At 41.4% G+C, this 22,058-nt stretch overlaps 1 protein-coding gene across 1 annotated transcript in view; it reads right to left on the reverse strand.

Moving 5' to 3' along the window:
• The window catches only part of DNAH11 (dynein axonemal heavy chain 11), a 257,321-nt gene that overhangs the window by 132,845 nt on the left and 102,418 nt on the right, over window positions 1-22,058 (reverse strand). The window contains exons 30-39 of the mRNA XM_031940270.1: window positions 20,832-21,065; window positions 19,258-19,389; window positions 14,482-14,642; window positions 11,320-11,476; window positions 11,084-11,229; window positions 9,542-9,658; window positions 8,220-8,358; window positions 6,169-6,261; window positions 3,848-4,042; window positions 2,511-2,588 (exon numbers count right to left, since the gene is read on the reverse strand). Coding sequence (XP_031796130.1) covers window positions 2,511-2,588; window positions 3,848-4,042; window positions 6,169-6,261; window positions 8,220-8,358; window positions 9,542-9,658; window positions 11,084-11,229; window positions 11,320-11,476; window positions 14,482-14,642; window positions 19,258-19,389; window positions 20,832-21,065 — 1,452 coding nt within the window. The remainder of the gene's footprint in view (window positions 1-2,510; window positions 2,589-3,847; window positions 4,043-6,168; window positions 6,262-8,219; window positions 8,359-9,541; window positions 9,659-11,083; window positions 11,230-11,319; window positions 11,477-14,481; window positions 14,643-19,257; window positions 19,390-20,831; window positions 21,066-22,058) is intronic.

Consider the following 22,058-nt stretch of genomic DNA (forward strand, 5'->3'; position numbering starts at 1 on the left):
GCAATTCCTGTGAAAAGGGAAAACCTTCCAGGCGACAGAATCCTTCCCTCCCTGCCCCCCATGTTGTCTACCTTGGATTCAGTCTCTTCCTGGGCTGCAGAGAAGGGCCCGGAAATAATTGTCTGTGACTTCTGGAAAAATGAGGAATGAAATCAAAGGTTCTTCACCCTGTTTGTGTCCGAGGAAGCCTCGGGACCCCCTCTCAGAATCATGTTTTTAAATGCGTAAAGGAAAAAATACCTTGGATGACAGTGGAAACAATTATAGTTAAATAATCATGATGTTTATAGAAACCAAGTTCCAGGGCCTCTGGCTCGCTAGCCACCAGGCTCCCAGTGTGGCGTTCTGACCACTGGCTTGAATGACGGAGAGGAGAGAAATGATGCTGAACATATGAGAAGCCACCTGGCTTCTGAAGCAGACACAAGGAGGATATTTTTAGCGACTCCAAATCAGGGGGAAATTCTGAGATTTACTTTTTGGCTTCCTCCATCCATAGCTGAAACTCACTCCGACACAACGATGTGCCTAGGAGAGAGCTCCCGGAGCAGTTCCCTTACGTGCGTCTCCCCATTAGAAACCACACCCCTGTTGTCTAATTTCTGTTTTGATTCTTCAGGAGAGCAAGTCTGCAAGAGATGCCCATGCCCGAGACCACCATGTACTCCATCATTTTTGGCTGCTGGCTTCTCAATGCCTGCCTGCCCAAGCTGGAAATCCGAGCCGTGTAATGGTTAGAAGACCGTGCACTTTGAGGGATGGGGAGTGAGTGTCCTGGGCCTGGAAGAAAGCAAAGCTGGGGAGGAAGGGAGCTGCAGAGGGACTTTATTTCTATCGGGCTTGGATTCAACTCATATCCTTCCAACAGACACATATTTAGTGCCTACTGTATGCCAGTAACTACACAAGTTACTGAGGATACAAATATAAGAGAGAAAAGGTTCCTGCCCTTGAGAAGTGGACATTCAATGGGACAAGGGGGTGTAACAGACCCTTGTAGCACAAAGGGAAGAGGAAGGGGTAAAGAGATAGCCAGACATAATGCTTTAGGAACAAATACCAAATCATGTCCTCATTGGTCAATCAACCAACAACCATTTATTAAGTGCTTACTGTATGCTGAGAGAGAACATGGTAGATGACCGGCTCTGAATCCAGAAAGATATGAGTTTGAGTGCTAACTTTTGATGCATTGGGCAAGTGTCACTTGACTTCTAAGTTGCAGAGAGGATGCTGACTGGGTTGAACCCTATGCTAGGTGCCAGAACTACAGACAACCTAAGGAAACAATCCCTTCTCTTGGGAGCATCTTGTGACCCCTTCTTAGTGATGAAGCAATTCTAGATTTCCACCTGGCAAGGAGCTCAGAAATCTCTAATTGGCCTTTAGGATCCCTCCCTTGATGTAAATTTGTGATTCTCTGTTTGTCTAGGAGAACCCTCGCCTCTATAAAACAATAAATAAATATTTATTATTGATTACCTTCTATGAGATTTTATGTGCCTTTGTTTTTATGCGAGGGTGCTGAAAGGTCCAGAAGTGAGTAGTGTGGGTAGGGGCAGGATCTGTGGCTCTAAATACCATTACCTTTTCCACTATAGTGTATTCTTTTTCATAGAGTTCAGAAATTGAGATGAGAAAGGAGAGGGAATAAAGTATTTATATAACACCTACTATGTGCCAGGCACTGTGCTAAGCACTTATTACAAACATTTCACTGGTTCTTAATTTGATTTGAGACAGCCAAGGGAGGCAAAGACAATGCAAAATAAGGCAAAAATCATATAATAGGATCCAAATCCCCCCCAATAGCTTTTGCATAATATGTTTGTTTTATTTGAAAAAAAAAAACCCAAAAAACCTTCAAAAATAAATGAAAATATCTGAAACAAGGTGTCAAAGACTAGCCATGGACACCCTAGATTTGCTTTTTATTTTTATTTTATTATTATTATTATTATTATTATTTACCAACAAAAGCTATTTTTTAATTTTTCTTTCACCCACTTGCTCACCTACTTCACCCTCAAGAGGGCCATGATCTTGGCAAATGACAAAAGAAAAATTTTGTGGTCTAATATAATCCAATGAGTTTCAAGTTCTAAGGCCAAAAACTATGATTAAATCAAATCTGATGTTCCTGGATGGGGTTTATGTCAATCTATTCTCTAGGATTCTACTCACCAACCCAAAACATTCAAAATCAGAATCCCTCCCTAGTTGACTCTTCAGGTGGGTGAATCTCCCTACTAGAAAGTAAACTTCTTTTAAGGGCAGGGATTGTTTTTGGTTTTCTATTTGCTTTCCTAGCTTCGACAGGGCTTGACATATAGTATGTGCTCGATAAATGTTTTTTTGTTCATTCAGATGAATTAAGAGGAAAAACTATTCTTTACATAGCAAATAAAGTCTTTGCGTAGCCATCACAAAAAAACTGACCCTATGCAATCACTCTTCTCCTTAAAGCAGAAGAGAAAGCTGTGAGCAGCCCATAAGCCAATCTGTCGTACCTTGCTCTTTCCTGTTCCAGCATTTCCGACCACAAAGACTGAGTGCCGAACAGCCAACAGCTCCTCCAGCTGAACAACCTGAAAAAGCAAAATACCAATCACTATTTTCTTTTAATGAGGTGATAATGAAAAGATGATGGGTAAACATCTCTAACCATTGCTTATAAAGGTGCCTCCTCCATCCTCCAAGACCCTTCACTTGATCATCTATGCCTCCCTCCCTCCTAGTTTTCAAACTCTTTGGCTTAAATCCTTGAAAAGTCTATCTCCAGTGGGTACGTCCACTACTTCTCCTCTCCACAGTCTGGCTTCTGACCTCATCATTCTACCCAAACTGCTTTCTCCTAAGTTATATTAGTAACTTCTATTTCTCAGTTGCCCAACCCAATGGCCTTTACTCAATCCTCATTCTCCTTGGCTTCTCGGCAGCTTCGGACAATTGGTCAGTCACTTCTCCATACTTTCTTCTCTCCAGGGTTTCAGGACTCGTTCTCTCCTGGCTCCTCCTCCCACCTCTCTGACTGCTCCTCCTTTGTCTTTGTTGGCTCCTCTTCCAGATCCTATCCTCCAACCACGGGTGTCCCACAGGGCTCTATCTTGGGCTTCTTCTCATCTCATCTAGACTACTTTACTCATCTCCCTTGAATTTAATTAGCCTTTATTTTCAAATCTGACTTTGCTGCCCCAATCTGGTGATACCGTCCAAAAGAGGTTGTCATTTATTCAGGTCACACAGCTACTAAGTAAGTGACGGGTGATTCAAATCCAGGCCTTCCTGACCCCAAGAAAAACACTCTGCTCACTATTGCTTCCTGCCTTCAAATCACTTGTGAGTAGTTACTATTCCAAAAAATCTCAAGGCATAGATTTACCAGCAATCTGCCCATCCAGAGTGTGCTAGAGCCAGCTCATAAAAGCCAGTTGTAAAATTTCCAGGGAGTATTCACACTTTGGAAATCAGCAAATGGTACAGATTAGGGCTTGATATATTATTTTGTTGATTGTCTAGATTTAAGAAAATGATGGAGAAAATCTTAAGGTTTCAGATTAAAAGTGTGCTGTGAGTATGTGTGTGTTTTTAGAGAGAGTTGGTTGTTAAACTTTTAACACACCACTATACTATTTATATTCTATGCCAATACATGTATAAATATTTAGTGTTTAAAATGTGCATATAACATATTTATCTTTATATTTATATATAAATGTTTAATTTTAAAAATATAAAAATATATGCGTGTATATAAACTATATATGCATAATACATTTTTTATATATATTTAACTTTTAATTATACACATATGACTATGTTTGTATGTATGTGCATATATTTTTACTTTGAGGATAAAGCTCTCTTCGGGCTGCAGGCAGAGTTCCAGGGTAGATTGGCGAACCATTTGCTCAAACTGCACGTCCCTCTTCCTGGGAACATCCAGGGCTGGAAAGAGATCACTGATCAGCCCCATGAACACGGGAACATCGTCCGTCACGATTTTGGGCAGGTTAAAGTCCCTGAGAGCTCGCATCAGCACCTGGAGAGAGACCAGAGGCCCACACGTCAAAAGCAGGTAGCAGCCACACCTGTCTGGGGCAAGACATTCATTTCAAAAACAGGAGGCACTTGTCCCATTCCAGGTCTGGCTGCAGTGCTCCTTGTTTGGGGAGTTCAAACAGTGCTCGGCCATCAGAACAATTGCTGCTCACACCTGAACAACATATCAAAGTAAGAGAATGAATAGAAATGGCCCCCAAAGCCTCCTTCCTCCATTATCCCCAACCAACTTGGGATCATGTCTAAGGCCTCTGTGTACCCATTTCTCAGCTTGTAAAGCATGAGCGGAGGCTAATGTCAGCCTGTCATTTTGGGAAAGGACTTTGAGGTCTACAGATCAAGTGAGCTCTCTGGAAACAGGTTCCCCAGTGGAGCTTTCCATGGGGCTTGTGGTCAGGACACATGGGGACAACAAAGTCCTTGGATTCTAAAACAGGTGTGGGCTGGAGCAAAAGCGGGATCTGTGTTCAAAGCCTAGCTCATCTTGGGGCACACTTGTCCTCTCTGGCTTCAGCTTCCTCATCTCTAAATGAGGGTTCACTAGAAGCCTTCCAGCTTTAGCTCCTATATGCCCAAAAGGTAGAGATGGTGACATGAAAAGTCTGAAGGAGAAAATCTGTAAATACACTCAAACCACATCAGGAAATGTGCACGTGGCCAGGCTGCTTTGGCCATGCAGGTTAGGGCGCACCCATGGGAATAAAGAGTCATAATCACCATTTTCACTGTTCACATTGGAATGAGGGAAGCCCACAGTGGGCGCCAGCCTTATGTGGCATTGAGAGGAAGAAGAGGCTCATTTCCCAACCACTCTGGGATGGACTGGGAGGACAGGAGCTGGAAAGGGGGCGGAACACCTCATTTGTAATCATCATTCAAGGCCACCTGGCCTACAGTCTGTCAGTCAAGCTACATGAAGGAAATGCAGGATCCCAGAATCCCAGGGCTGAAAGGAGCTTCAGAAAGCATCTATTTGAAGGAGGATGGGAGCAGGAAGCATCAGTAAGGGCCATTTAGTTCACACTTCTCATTTTAGAGCTGAGGAAGTGGAGCTGAAGGGATTTGCTCACTTAAAGTCTCGGGGCAGAGAACACCAGCTCTGGAACTGGAACCGGCACCCTTGATTCCAGAACTCTCTTTCTATCTTATCAGATTGTCTCCTTTTAATATTTCAAAGTCTCTTTCCTTATCTCTAAAGGAAGTGCCTAGACCAGATGATAACAGAATCTACCTCCCATGCTTGTGGTGAAGAAAAAATGGAATAATATTTGTAAAATGCTTAGCATAGCACCTGGAGCATGGTAGGTGCTTAATATACGCTCATTCCTTCCCCTCTCTCCATAAATTCACTTCAAGTTCAAAATCTATGATTCCATGAAGTCAAATTTGCACCCCCACTACAACTGCTCTAAGAAGATCTTATCCATCCTTGGCTGAAGCACTGATTTTTTTTTTTAAATCTAATAATAATATTTATATTAGCACATTATGCTTTACATAGTGATAATCTTATTAGCTCCTCAGAACAATTCTATGAAGGCAGGTGCTTCATTAGCTCCATCTTATAGATGAGGAAATTGAAAATGGGAGGCTATAATAAGTGTCGGAGGTAGGATTTGAACTCAGATCTTCTAGCTCAGAAGTCCAGCATTCTATCCACTATGCTACCAACTACTTAATGGCTTTCTTGCAGACTTTTCAATTATACTTTTCATTTATAAAATTTATTTTCATAATTTATAATTTATAAATTTATAAAATTTATAAAATTCATAAAATAAAATTGAAAAATACTTTTCAATTATAAAGCATTGCTGGATGCTAATTTCCTTTCTTCAAACTACAGTCTTATCTGAGAAGCCTTTAGACTTGTTTATCAAATAAAAACCTCACTAGCCTTCCAAATGCAAACGTATGTAGGTATGTATATGGGCATGTGTATGTATATACATGTAAATACCCACAAGCACCCACATACGTGCAATGTGACATATAGAGAACCGCACATTTTAAAATCCAAGCAAACTGCACCCAATTCAGGACCATATGTGCTTCTGCATAGAGCATTTTGTGCAATTGATTCTCCTATGTTTGACAACACACTACCTGATCCTCGGGTCGATTTTTATCTCCCCTTCTCAGGGAACCAGCTACCACCAAGACCGATTTCACTGCACGAAGTCCCCAGTCATAATGATCCTAAAACCAAACAGAGAGAAGCTTCCTGAAAAACAGCTCATGAAATAAAAACTACAAATACAATGGGCAAATATCCAGTTGGAGTTATCAAATTATCATGGTTCCTTCTGTAAGTGACAAGTTATCAGTTCTAAAGATGCAAATTTCAGTTGGATGTGAAGAAAAATTCCCTATGAATTAGAGGTAAAAGTGTAGAATGGACTGCCTCAGGAGAGAGCATCCTACCCCTTTAATGCAAGCAGAGGCTCAGGACCACTTGTCAGGCATATGGCGGGGATTCTTTGTCCAATGTGGGCTATTCATTATTTAATTTTAAATAAATTTTTAATTTAATTTTAAATAAAAATTTAAATATCCATTAAAGGTCGCAGAAAGAGAACTCAGATACCCTCTAGTTCAATCCCTTTATTTTGCAGATGAGAAAACAGGAACAAGACAGTTAAATGACTTGACCACAAACATTCAGGTAATAAGGATTGGAACTCAGGCTTTCTGGCCATAGAGCCAGTGCTCGTTCCATCATATTCTATCCTGACCTTAAAAATTTATACTATGCTGCTTCTTCCCCCCAATTCTGCTTTTTTTTGTATCCTTAGCACTTAGCTCAGTGACTGGCACATATTAAGTACTTAGTGAACGTTGACTGGCTAACTGACTGAGGATTCTAAAGAGTGCTACCTTTGCCCAACTACTGGTCCAGCATTCTACATTGTCCTGCCTCTCTGAAGGTTCCTATTCTTCCCCAGTTTCAATTGTGCATGAAGGGATGGAGAGAGTTGGAAAGTCTCTTGAATCCTAGTGTTATAGTTGGAGTGAACTTCCTTGAATGCTATGACAGCCAACGTGCTCCCCTCTGACTGAACCCAGAATCTGATGGGTCGGCACTGATCATGCAATTGGCATTTCCTTACCTAGTTCTGATCTCTGTCCATCACATACATCCCATTTTAGCATAGAGAAACCAGAGCATTTATAAAGATCAATATTATTCCAATACATAAAAGATCAATAGGAACACTCCAGTGCAGAAAACCCTCAATGTGAAAAATCCTTCCCAGAAGACAACCTGCAACCCGTGGACTTAGCAGATAAGTCTCTCCCCTGGGAAGTTATTTGTGGTGCATAAAGGTTAATGGTCACACATCTAGTAAGTGTCAAAGGCAGGATTTGAACTTAGTTCTTTCTGATGGCAAACCCATCCCTTGATATACTGTGTTAATGTGACCTCTACAAATCAGCAATGTGGTGGTGTAGCCATTTTAAGACCTTCATGACTCCATTTTTTTTTTTTAGTAAAGATATTGGAGTGGTTTGCCATTTCCTTGTCCAACTCATTGGACAGATAAGCAAACTGAGGCAAAAGGGTAAAGTAACTTGTCTGTGATCACACAGCCAGTAAGCTTCTGTTACTATATTTGAACTCGGATCTCGACTCCAGGCCCGGAAATCTATTCATTGTGTTACCCAGCTGACCATCAATATTGAGGACATAGAAAGAAATGTATGGCCAAAAAAAGAGCCCAGCATTTAGTGGGAGCAAGTGACAGCCTGTATTCATCCCAAGAGAAGGCAAGAAGGTCCCTCCCTTCCACTGCAGAAATAGGAAAGATCCTGGACAACACTGGCAGGCAGGGATTAGCTTATGCTCTTGAAGGACTCCCCATCCTGACGACAGATCACTTTGAATAGCGATTAATATCAGAATTTTAAAATTCCAAGACCTGAAAGTGAGAGTAAACACACTATACAATAAAACACAATGTTGTTTCATGGATTACTTGTTATTAAAAAAACACACACAAGAACACAAAAATTTGGAGCTTTAGCCAAAGACCATTCTTTTTTTCCCCCTTTACCCATAAAAGGAATTCAAAGGATTTATTACTGAGCCTTGGGATATCAAAATGGATTGTGTTGATGTAAACAAAGGTTTCCTAGATCCTCCTCATGCCCCTTACCTGCTTGGAAAGCAGCTCCCGGCACAGAGTGTACAAGGTGATGAACTTGCGGGCTAAGGTGCGGGCATCCACAAAACCCTCCGCCACCAGCATGATTTCACAGATCAGTTCAATGTCAGGGGCCACCATGGCACAAGGTCTAAGAAAGAAACACACAGAGCTTCCGTTCTAAATGGGATAAGGTGGGAAGGACAAATTGCTTAAATCCAATGATTAATTTGTGCCAACATTCTAACAAGCCCCAAGAGCGACAGCAATTACGTCTGTCAATCACAACTACTGAAAAAGTCTTTACTTTGAATAAAAAATTCACAATTAGTCAGAGGCTGAAAAGTGTAGATTCTCTGGAACTGGAGCCCATGAAAAAGCCCTAGCACTATCTCTGAAAATTGTGGAATATACAGAAATGCTATCAGATCAAAGCTCTAGAAATAGAAATGTCTCTTAAGGCCATCGACTAGTGTACTCTGCCTCATTTTGTAGCTTATCACAAAAAGGTCCACAGATTCAGGGTCACGCAGAGAGTAAATGGCAGAACCAATATTTGAACAGATATTATCATCCTCTTAGAAGCAGTTTCTGTTTAAGGTTTTGTTTTGTAGTGTTTTGTTTTAGATGAAAATCTTCATGTAAAAATTAGAGATTAAATAATATTGTTTTCTTTTTTGTAAATTGATCTCTTATCCTCCCATCTCTTATTTGTTTTTCAAATCATTTATGGGACCTTTGGAAAGTCTGTTTAATTTTTCAGAGCTATGAGAGGAAAGCAGGGAACAGTCTTCTTATGAGAGCAGCATTATGGTATATTGGAAAGGCTGCTGGATCTACTTGGTATCAAGGAATGGTTACCTGGGATTTCACTGATATTTAGGTAAGGACATTCCCTTGCTGAAGGCAAGTGAGCACTCACTCTAGAATTTATGGTTGTAAAGATTTGACTGGGGCACTGACTTGCCCAGGGTCACATAGTATTTGCCTCAGGTCAAACTTGAACTCAGTTCTTTCTGACTTTGAGGCCACTATACCAGGTTGAGTCTTGTTATCAGAAGAACTCCATTTTATTCCCAGCTCTGACTCTTATTAGCTGCATGAGCTTAAGCAAATGGCTTCCTCTCCTGACTCTCCCTATTTTCTTCTCACTATCTGCCACAGACTCTTCTTCTTCACTGACAATGACAGGAAAAACACCAACAGAACCAACAAAAGAGCCCAGGGAAGCCCAAAGGAGCCAGGTCTAGAAGCTGTCTAAGTTAGCCTGGGAACCTTGGGGATTTTAGAAGCAAAGGCAGGCAGCCCACTTGAGGACACACATAAATTCTTACCTGAAAAGGGCTTTGAGGTTTTCGGGCAGCTCAGTCCGACCAGCATAGCCTGGGTTCATGGTGATGAAGATGCCAACTGATGGTTTGAGTCGGATGTCTTCACCCAGGAACATGAATCTACCAGGAGAAAAGCATAAGACAGCGTGGAAAACATGTGGGAGCTGCTTGGTCAGTATTTGGAGGGGTGAGCCCTAAAATCCATGCCCTTCCTAAAAAGGCGAATTGGGCAACTAATTGGGAAGGGTAAGGCAGAGAGCAAAGAAGTTTAAGTGAGGCAAGAATGTTGAGGGAGGCTATTAGGAATTTGAAAAGGTTTGAGTGGAATTAGATGGTCATTTTGCTTTTGCAAATTTATTAATCACAACAAGAAGAAGTCAATTGGACCTAAAGGAGGAAAAGAAGAAAGGAAGCAAGAGGTATAAGAAGATGGGAAATGAACAGGGTATAAAAGGAAGAGGAAGTAGAAAAGACGAAGAATAAAATTATATTATAAATCAGTGGTCATTAAAACCATTTGGTAACTGGCTAAAAAAAAAAAGTAGTGGATCAGTGGAATAGGTTAAGTTCACAAGACACAATACTCAAGGACTATAATAATCTTGATAAACTGAAAGATTCCAGCTTCTGGAATAAGAACTCACTATTTGACAAAAATTGTCAGGAAAACTAGGCATTGATCAACACCTAATATTCTTTTTTTTTTTTTCTTTATACATGACCAAAACGTTATTTTGCTGTATAAAAAGAATCAGACTCTGAAATATTGTACAATTAGCTTGTGAAGGAAATCAAAAATGCATGTGTGCATAAATATAGGGATTGGGAATTCAATGTAATGGTTTTTAGTCATCTCCCAGAGTTCTTTTTCTGGGCATAGCTGGTTCAGTTCATTACTGCTCCATTGGAAATGATTTAACACCTAATATTCTTTACCAAGATAAGGTCAAAATGGGTTCATGATTTTAACATAAAAGCCGAAGCTATAAACAAATCAGGAGAATAAGGGATAGTCTAACGCTCAAATCTATGGAGACCCATAGGATGCTGACAGAACCTGGAAGGGTCCTCTAGGTGGGTCAGGTATGATTTTTGTAGAGCATCTGTGACAACGTGTCAACAAGAATCACCCAGGAGGAGAATCGCCATGGGTTGAATCAGCACCAAGGAGAGAGCACCCACACCAAAAATGCAATAACACGCATTGAAGACAGGCCAAGGACCACATTGGCCCTTTAAACACTGAAATAGGTTTAATACCAAAAGACAAAGAGAGAAGGCAGCAGGACAGGGGGAGACTTTGTGGGAGCCCGGAATGCTGGAGCTGGAAGGGCCCTTGGAATTCATCTGATCTTAAGATAAGATTGATCTCTTTGAGTCACACAGGAAGTAAATGCAGAGTTCTCCGAGACCAGCTCTGGCAGAGAGAGAGAGAGAGTCACAATGGGTTGCCTTAGACTTCTGCCTCCCTCGTGATTGTTCTTTTGTATTTGGGATGTGCTGAGGAAGGGGGGAAGGGAACCAACACACAGTCATGCTGCCCACCTCTTTCTCTTATTTCTGATAGCATCATGTATCATCTTCACTTGCACAGCCACCACTGACAGAACCTCCACTGCGATCCGATTGAATTCATCAAAACACCCCCAGGCTCCCGTCTGGACCAAGCCTTTGTAAATATTGCCTATGGACTGAATGGGATGGTCAGAGCATGAGACCTCACCGTTCTTCGAGTGGGATTCTCTCCTGCCCAATCACCCTCCGGAGACACGTCACTGTACCTTATAGTCCATTTGCTCAGAACAGTTGAATACGTAAACCATCATGCCAAGGGCATGGCCCAGGTCCTTGGTGGTCTCAGTCTTGCCTGTGCCTGCTGGGCCGGCAGGAGCCCCGCTCATAGTGAGGTGGAGTGACTGGGTTAAGGTGATGTAACACCTTGAAACAATAAAAAAACAGCACTATTGGTAACAGATAAATAACTAAGTACATGGACTACTAAGACCTGCCGAAGCCATGAACTTTAACAAGAGGCTTCCATCTGGCTCACTTGTATTTATTTGTTTGCTTATTGTCTACCCATTTAGATTGTAAGCTCTTCGAGGGCAGGGACTATAGTTTGCTTTTCTTTGTCTCCCCAATGGTCAGCACAGTGCTGGGCACATAACAGGCACTTAAATGTTTGTGGATTGATTCTAATCAGGCCAATAGCCCAAAACCAGGAAGCTATTCCATTTTTGGACAGTGTGATTAGTAATTATGGTACCCAAGGCAGCTAATTCAAAAGCTCCGTCAAATCAACTTGTGAAAACAATAGAAGACGACAGATTCAGTTGAGTGACAAGGGGAATAAATTATTATGGTTACCAGATTTTACATCCTCCAAATCTTAGTTCTTTGAAAGAAAAGCCTTGGCAGCCCTATCTCAATCACCATTTTGATGTTATACTGAAATTCTGTTGTAATCAACTTTTTAAAAAACAGGATGATTGAAAAGAAGGGGGTCTTTCATTTATTTCCAACATCTCCTAAGAACTGGGGCTTTGCTTTGGATACAAACATTTTACTGCTTTGATGCCTTTAGATCCTAGACCCTCACCCCCCAAATTATCATATAATTAATTTGTAAATTCATGTTCTACATATATCTGTATGCACATGATTTCCCCCAATCTAATGTAAACTCCTCAAGGATTGAGATTCTCGTTTTTTGAGTATTTTGTATTTCCAGTGTCTGACACATAGTATCACTTAATAAATGTTTATTCATTCATTAGTTGGCTAACACCACTTGATGTATGTTTAAAATGTTCTCACATTTCCAAGAAAAGACTACTAATTATCTGGTAATTTTTAAAAGATTATTGTTTATAAGGAAAACTAAAACTGACATCTGGGTGATGAAATAGCTAAGAATTTACTTTGCCAAGTTGTTAATTCATTTAGACATTTTAAAATGCAACAAATATATCAAACAAGAGCAAGTTCAATTAAGATGGAATTTAGGACATCAGTTTACACATGGTCTTGCATTTAATTGCATTACTATGATGTTATTTTTGAAGGAGGGGCACAAAGGATTTAAATGAAAGACATAGTAAATCAGGAGAAAACAAGAAAAGAACAGAAGGCATAGATTTAAAGGATGATAACTTTCTCCCTCTCCTGCCTTGGAGGGAGAATCCATGGAAAAAAATTTCTCATATCAAGCCTCAGTTTCCTTAATCACAAACTGTAGAAGTTGGAATAGATTTTGTTTTTAAGATCTCTTCTAATTCTGGTGCAGCCTTGGGAGATTTCAGTAATCTCTAGACCTTGATTTCTTAATCTGTAAATGGGCATTGAGAGCTAAGTGATACAGTGGTTAGAGTTTTGGACTTGGTCTCATCTTCCTAAGCTCAAAGATGAGCACTGCAGAATCAATGCTTTTGAATTACAGCACAGATTTGTGGGAGTCCTTTGGACAGCAGATCAAATTGGTCAACACTTAAATTAATTCCATTGAAAGGGCAAATACTGAAACTGAAGTTTAAATGGCCACATGAGAAGATGAGACTCATTGGAAAAGATCCTGATTTGGGGAAAGATGGAAGGCAAAAGGAAAAGGAGACAGCTGAGGATCAGAAGGATAGAGTGTCCTGGAAGCAATGGATAAGATCTGGGAGAATAGAAGACTTAGCATATTATGGTCTATGAGGTCAGCAAGAATTGGACATTACAAAATTATGGAGCGGGATCAAAATGGATCTGCAAAATTCTGTCACATTCTGAGATTCTGATTCTTTGTGCATTTAATTATTGGTGGTTTAGACTCAGGAGAAGGGGATGAGGAGAAAGAATGAGATCATTTGAGTCCCAACTCTAAGAAGGTACCCACGGCCATGATCTGGCTAGGTCAAGTGGTTTCTGGGTAAGACTCATTGTCTGGCCAGGATCAGAGCCAGATGGAAGAATTTACCCATCTTCTTTCATGGCTAAATCTCCTCAATTTAAATATTTCCATTTTTAGAAATCTCACAAGTATTGGCTTTTTATCATTCTTCTCCATGATTTTTTTTTTAACCCTAAAGACATCTCCCTATAGTCTGGGTAATTTTTTTCCCTAGCACTACTGTTACCTGATTTCTCTTCTTCCCTTGTTGATTTATCTTCCAAGATTTTCCTTTTGTTAGAGCTGAAATTGGATGAGGTAACTGGTTTTTTCCCAGGATGGGAGACTTACAGGTCACATACATAGCTCTGCTCTTTCACCACCATGTCCCATCCTGGGGCCAACTTCCTAATTTTTTTAAAAAGCATGGAAACATCTCACTAACCCAGAGGTTTTGAGGAAATTGAGGGGATTAGGACAGCAGCAGGTAGCTAATTGTGGAACCTGAATGAACCATACTGATGCAATTCTAGAGCTGAAATCAGGAAATTGCATTTCTTCACTTTCTCTCTCCCAGCTTGATTGAAATCTAATATTTCATCCAATTAAAAAAAATCAGGTTTCCTAATGTTATATTGTTTCCTTTCAATTAACTGGCCTTATCTGGTTGTTTTTATTGTGTAAAAATAGAGTCCAGGCTTAAGCTGAGGGAGTTTGGTCCTGCTCTACTGGGTAACTGGCATGTATAACCTAATAAATTGATATGCTTGGAAGATCATACCTTTGTTTCTTCAATCATTTCATCTTTGATCCACCATAGTTGTTAGGATCCAGCTAGCCATCCTAGGCCAGCCCTTTAGCAATGTAGACTGCTGGTCTGGGAAGAGGGCTTTTCCTCCCCCAGGACCAGGGGAGTTCCTCCAAACCCACCCTTTGCCACTATTCCAGGCACAGAATTAATGAGTCACAGCTTCGCCCTCTGTCCCATTCCCCATTCAGCCCAAACCACTGTCTCAAGGAGCTTCCCTCCCATCCCCAGCTCTTCCCCAAGATGAATACGTAAAGCTATTACCTGTCAGTTAGAGGAGTAATAACAAGGCGAGGACTGTTGCCCAGATATTCATAAAAATATTGGAACTGAGCATCGCAGATATTGACAAAACAGTGCTTCTGAGCATCGTCCCAGCGGTGCCGAAGTTGGGACAGCCACGCAAAAGCCTGGGAACTGACGACCTAAGGACATGGTAGAAGTATTCTTGGGTTACGGGCTGCTGTTGTTTAAGGAACTGGGAACTTCAAAAGGCAGCTTCACCGATAGTCGTGTTACATCAAAAACACTCATCAATAAAAAGTTCTTCTCAGTTATTGCAAATTAGGATCACACAAAGAGAAGACAATTGTGGCCCAGTGGATACAGAATTGACTCAGAAACAACTGTATTCTAGGTCTGTCTGGGACACATATTGATTGTGTGACCACAGACAAGTCACTTAACTTCTCAGTGAACGAGGCAACCAAGATTTTAAGTAGGTGAGAATCAAGCAATCAATACGTATTTGTTAGGCAATCAATATGTTCCAGACTCTGTGGTAAACGCTGAGAATACAAAAAAAAATGGTAAACACAGTCCCTTCTCTTGAAAATTGTTCAAAAACCAACCATTTACATACAAGATATAAAGAACATAAGAGGGACATTGACTCAGAGAGAAGGCGACTAGCACTGGGGGACTGGGAAAGACCTTTTAATGAAGGTGGGATTACCAGCTTGCATTGGGAGAGAGCGTTTCCATAACTGGGAGTTCCCAATGCTAAGGAATTCACACATCCAAATCTGTTCCCCATTCCCCAAAGTTAAATATTGTGAGTGGGAGGGAGGGAAGGAGGATGCCTTCATCTTAATGGGACTTTTATTTCCAGATTTCATTATCCATTAGTTCAGTCAATACCTTCCATCTTCCTCTGATGACTCTCAAGAAATCTGGCCATTTTGAAAGCTCTTCTGGGAGGCCCAAAGCCAATGGGATCAGTTAGAGCTCGTCAGCCTGGATTCCTGGGTACTCAAGTGACAAACTCAGTGGGAAGGACCCATACCACCCAACCCCCATTAGAGCCGATAATGAATCTATTTACCACCTTGGGTAAAAGCTTCGTTCTTTATTAAAATGATTTAAAATAATTGATTAGAAAGATGTTGTGTTTTCTCTTGTTTGGAACATGGTACCTTTCAGAAGCTGTTTGATTTCACTCACTGGACTTATGGCCTGTTATTATTTGAGAGAATGGAAAAGCTAGCAGGGTCTTTAAACTGGTCCTTAAACTGGTAAAGGCCCAGAACAGAGGTCATGCTTCAAAATGGGAAAGGAAGAAATTCACAGATCAACAACTTGCCATTTCACTATTCTCTTCAAAGGGAGAGGGACTGTCGCATAGTGGCTAGAGCGCTGGTCTCAGGTTAGGAAGACTTGCATTGACGGAGGGAGTCTCTTCCCTAGAGAATTAAAAGGCTCTGGGGCTTGCTGAAATCCTCCTGACCCCAAGTCCAGACACATGAGAGCCTCTGGAGGAGCTCACCAGTCCCAGAGGATCCATCTTTGGTTGGACCTGCACTGACACTCTCCATACCAATGGCCAACGTATTCGGTAAGTGTCATCCCTGCCAGTGGGCGCCTTGCTTGATATCAATTATCGAGAAATTGAACAAAATTATATCTACTGTTATATCATTCAACTGATTCTAATACATGAGTAGGATTCACCATGCTGGATGAGGGCCCTTAAGGCAGTATTTTGCTCTTCTTAATTCAATGTTTTTTTTTTTTTAACAGTCAAGCAATAAAACATTCAGCGAGACCATTTTTTTCTCCGCGCCCTCCTAATACATGATGTGAAGATGTGGCCTGCTGTGCAATCACATTTGGACAAACCTGGGTGTTGCTCCCGCAGGCAGGGACCTGTTGTCCTGCTTTTTATCCAAGCCCAGACTAGCTACATGCAGACAGGCCTAACATTTGAGAGGTGACAACAGATGGTAGAAATTTTTGCTCCCAGCAACTCCTGGGCTTGGTCTGTGAAGATATGATGGTTGATGAGCTGACCACGGATGAGGGCCTGCATGGGAGCCATAATCAGAAAAGAGAAACTCTCTGAGGCAGGGGCGAGGAGGGAGCATGTGGCAGGGGTTGGAAGGGGGAAGTCTAAGTCCAGGGGGGGCTTTAAGAATTAAAATAAACAAAACTTGGCAACTCACTGGATGGAAGCTTGTAAGGAAGAGGAAAGAGCACAAGACTCAAGGTTGCAAACTAGGGACTGAGAAGATGATGGTCCAGGAGAAAACAAAAACTCCGGCCATGTAGGAGGCAGCTGGGGATGCAGAGCCAAAGCTTAGGGGAGAGATGAAGGGGAGGTACATTTCAGAGCCATCTGCCTGGAGATGGTCGGGGAAGGAGCAAGCCTATGAGGTTCTAGGGGAAGGGGAGAACAATTCACTTAAATCTAATCTCCCTTTAATGTGAGACGATGGGCAGGGGAGACCGCACTCTGTATGTACATCCACTTAGGATCATTTACTTCGACTCAAGCAAGGTTTTCCTGGTATCCCACACTGCATACAAATGAACAAACTGAGAAAGCAGTGATCCCAATTACCCTGCCCAGGCTACCACACAGCCGAGCTGGCGGCAAGGTCACAGTCACAGAATAATTATCAATTTTCACCAGTAATCTAGAAGATGGCATCGGGAGCATGCTCAGTCAGTGTTTAGATGCTCCTGAACTACGAATGGTCTGAATCTCAAGCCGAAAATTGTAACTCGTAACTCACTCCGACATTGCTGATGAGGAGAGAGCGCCCCAGACAAGGATGGTGTACAACAGAGATACTGTCGCATCAGTTCACCCAAGGAGGAAACCAAGGCCCTGCAAAATGATCTCAGGGATCCCAGGCTAGGCTATAGTAAAGAAGAAAAGGATTTTGAGGTCCTAGTGGTTACATATTGAAGGAGTCAACAATACCATGTACTCTCTCCTCAACTCCATTTTGCAGAATTCTCTTCCTTCCTCCCAGCTCAAGGGCCGCCTCCTTTATAAAGTCTTCCCTCTGGCTACCTATTATTCCTTCCTCCCTACTCAAATTCTATAACTGTTTATCCCATCATAGATGGAGAGTAGGAAGAGGCTTTAATCACTTAGTCCAAGATGCTCGTTATGAGAAGAGAGGCCAAGAGCAGTGGACTTGCCAAAGGCCCCGAGCTGGAAATGGGACCTTCTGGCTTCTTCCTTCAAAGTCCGGCTTTTCCCCTGTGCTCTCCTCTGATAGAGCGCAAGCACCAGAGAGCAGCCACTGTTCGTTCCCCAGAATTTGGCAGAGAGCAAGCACTCAATAAGGGCCTGAAGAAGTCTTCATTGAAAAGACAAGCACAACATAAAGGCACACACAGAAATAACGCCCACAAAACTGACCAAACCTTCTTGTCCTCCAACTTAAATCCCTTTCTCCATTCTAACAAATGAGAGGAAAAAGGGAACTTGGGGAGAGAAATGGGGGGAAATGTCCATCAATCCAATGGAAAGGTTCAAAAAGTAAGATTCACTCAGGAAATCAAAATTATTGAGCCAAGAAAAGAGGTGACCTTGTGCTGGTTTTTCCAATTGTATGAAAGGCTCCTTACTGCACAGGCAGCCATAGTGGACTATTCTCAATCTAAGAGGAGGTCCTCCTTAAAGAAATGCCCTGAGGAGGAGTGAAACAAGCCAAAGAGAAGATACTGATATCAGAGTCTTAATGAGAGAGGCAGGGAAGCCCAATGGGTTAAAGAACGGTCTTGGAGCCAAGAAGATCCGAGGTCAAAACTTGCCTCTGACTCCTATTGGCTACAGCCAATACACAGAGTCATACATGACTCCAGGCAAGTCACTGAACTCAGTATCCCAGGCACTAGTTTGCTTTGGGGGAGGGTTTCCACTTTGGGAGCCCCCATTTCCCCAAAATCACAAGTGTGTGCAAAAAAGTAAAGGATTTTGTGGTTAAACACATTTAGCAACCTCTGATTATTTAGAAGTTTGTTTTCAACATAAGGAAAATTTCTTTTTTTTTCCTTTTTTCCTTCTTTCTTTCTTTTTTTTTCCCCGAGGCAATTGGGGTTAAGTGACTTGCCCAGAGTCACAGAGGTAGGAAGTGTTAAGTGTGTGAGGTGAGATTTGAACTCAGATCCTCCTGACTTCAGGGCTGGTGCTCTATCCACTGCACCACCCAGCTGCCCCAGGAAAATATTGTAACAATTAGAGTTACAGAAAAATGGAACAAGATTCTTTGGAGATGGTGAGCTCTCTCAGTTGGGGTCTTTAACCAAAGCTAGATGGCAAATAGTTCTATTAGAGAAGGGATTAATGATCCTGGGTAGCTTGGGCTCAAAGGACTCTGAGGTTCTTTCCAGGTCTCACATTCTATGCTTTTGCGCAAATGGGCACCCTGAAATGCTATGGATTATAAAGATGGAGGTCAAAGGTGACATTGAGTCACCACCCTCAGGAGCAAATCAACTGATGAGATGGCTTCTTTGGATCCCAGATATTCTCTCTGGTCATTCACGAGTAAGGAGATCAAGGATATTAAAAATGTGCTCCAAAGAGGAAAACTCCACAGATGATCCCAACTCCGCAAACCCAAAAACTATAGCAGACATCTCAGGGAAGCTAAGGTCTTCGCACTTGAAACAAAGGTGTCTTTGGAGCTCGGAGGCTGACTCGATGTTTGTTGACTCATCATTGGACTGTTTTCAATGGGAACAAGTATTCTGTGAAATGTGCTCGAGACACATCTGGACCCCAAAACCCTTGCACAAAATTACCTTCTGAGAAACCAGCTTGGCCACGATATCACGGGCATGGACATCGATGGTGCAGATGGTCATTATCTTCTGCCGGTCTCCTGGGGAGAGCTCACCAAGAAGCAGGGTGATCAGTGTGTTTAGCTGAGAGACCTAATAGACAGAAAGCATTCTACTTAATACACTCATTTGACCAGCTCTATGTATCCTGTCTCTCTGACAGATGATTCATGTGCCCCAGTTAACTATGGGAAAAAGATTTAAGGGGGTAGAAGAAATAGTGAAGGTGAAAAAAGAAGGACAATGTTCAACTTGAGTTGAGTAACCCTTCTCAGGAGAAAAGATTAATCCTAGGAATTCCACATAGCATTTTTATGCTACTTTAAGGTTTGTAACTTGCTTTACTTATATTTCCCACTTGATCTTCACAATAATCCTGTGGGAGTAGTGCTATTATTATTCTCATATTACATATGAGAAAACAGCTTCAGAGACACAACACAGCTTGTCCAAAGTAAAAAAATTGTATTAAACAGAGAAATCAAATTCAGGCTTCACGTGAATATATTAAAGTCTTATTTCTGCTATGCCCAAAGCACATTTGTTTATATTTATTTGATTATATTTTCAGTTCCAAGTTGTCTCCCTACTTCCTAACACTAAAATTGAGAGGACCAACATTTGATATAGATATATACGTGGAACCATACAATACATACTTCTATTTATCAGTTTTTTCTCTGGAGGTGGATAGCATTTTCCTTCATAAATTTCTCATAGTTGATGGCTCAGAATAGCTTAGTAATTCACAGTTACTCTTTGAATAAATATGCACTACGTTACTGCATACAACATTCTCTTGGTTCTGCTCATTTCATTGCGCATCATTTTCAAGTAAGTCATTTCATGTTTTTTTCTAATATCAGCCTGCTCAGCATTTCTTATAGTGGTATTCCAAGCCAAACTTATTTAACCTTTCGCCACTTGCGGGGCATTTCCTCACTTTCCAGTTCTTTGTCACTACAAAGGGAGCTGCTATAAATATATTAGAACATACAGATTCTTTCCCTTTTTCTCTGATCACCTTGGGAAAGAGAACTAATAATGTATTGCTTTGTCAAAGGATATAAACACTTTGATAACTTTTTGGGCATAATTCTGAATTTTTCTCCAATCCAAGTCAGTCAGGACCAACAATTTTCATTTCTGTAGCCCAAGAACACAGTAGGTCCCTGGCACACAGTAGGTATGTAAAAAGGCAGACCTATAATTTTATGACACTGAAATACAACAATAAATAGAGGAGCTGTCATTTCCTTAGCATCGATACTCCTTTCACTGTCAAAGATTACAACTCCTCTATGATGTAGTAGATGGTCACTGAGACTTAAAATGGAAGGGAAATGCTTACCCTTTGGCTTGCTTGGTGAGCCTATTGGCAGGTCCTCAAGTGACAGACCTTTACCTGGTCGGTCACCAGGCCATATTGGCAAGAGCTTCCTGAGCCTGCTTCCCATGGGATGAGACTTTGGGGGCTCCAGGATCCATCTTGACAATCAAGAGCTAGAAATGGCTGCAGGGATTCTGGGGCGTACCTGTTTTTTATTGTAATCCTTTAAGGCCGTTTCATATCCTTCTTCCAGTCTGCTGAAGGCTATCCCCACATCTGTGGTCCACCAAATCTGTGAGCTGGTCAGTGCAACTTGGGCTGGGAAGTCCAAAATCCACTGCTCCCTGGGCTTTTCTTCAAAGGCGGTTATGGCATCTGTGATATAACAGCGCACCGTTTCCTGCATGGTTTCTTCAAGACGCTGGAGCCATGTTTCCACCTTTTGAAAAGAGAAGCATTTTATTACTGACTCAATGCTTGTAGTTGAAGAACACTAGCCCTAGCATATTCCGCAGATGCTCTGAAAGGACTGAAGCAGCATTCTAAGGCTATAATCCTGCCTAGGAGACTGTAAAACATTTTACTGAAAGCCAATTAAGTATTGCACAGAATGGTACATTAAATGTGGAGTCAGGAGGAACCTGGGCTCCTAACCTGGCTCCAAGCACATCTGTTCCCGTAGCATCAATTTTTACAACAGTGCTGATGACTCCCAAAGTTATAGCTCTACTCCCCCCATTTCCCCAGACCTCCAATCCCAGACTTCTTATCTGCTCACTACATATCTCTACCTGGGCATTCCCTTTGTCCCTCATAGTCATCAAGCTCTGAAATAACTCCCCTTAGAACCTAACTTCCCTACTTCTGTTTAGAGCAATACTGTGATCCTGGTCACTTAAACCCTTCACCTGCTAAACTTAAACTCTTCTTGTCCCCTCACCTTCAATATGATCATCTGTCGACTCCTGTTGATACTACCTCATTAATCTCACTTCCTTTCTACTCATACTATAATCAACCTAGCTCAGGTTCTCACTTCTGATTTTTTAAAATATTTTTTATTTACTTCATGAACTATTTCCCAATTATCTATAATGCAAATTTTGAGTTCCAAATTCCATCCCCACCCCAATTCTCCCCAATCCTTGAAAAGGCAAGCAATTTAATATTGATTATACATTCCTTCACCTCTTCTTGCTCAAGTTACAGTAATCTTTTTATTCTTGGTAATCCTGCCTCTTGTTTATCTTTTTAAATTTATCCTCAAAACTACTACCTCCGTTATCTTTCCATTATACCATTCTTCTCAAATTATTCCCCCACTTAAAAACCTGTAGCTACTCTCTATTCACTATCAAATAAAATACAAATTCTGGCCATGATGTTCAGCTGGAACCAACTACCTTTCCAGCCCTAACAATGATTTTTGGAA

Source organism: Sarcophilus harrisii, chromosome 5 (genome assembly GCF_902635505.1).
Source record: "Sarcophilus harrisii chromosome 5, mSarHar1.11, whole genome shotgun sequence".
NCBI lineage: Eukaryota > Metazoa > Chordata > Mammalia > Dasyuromorphia > Dasyuridae > Sarcophilus > Sarcophilus harrisii.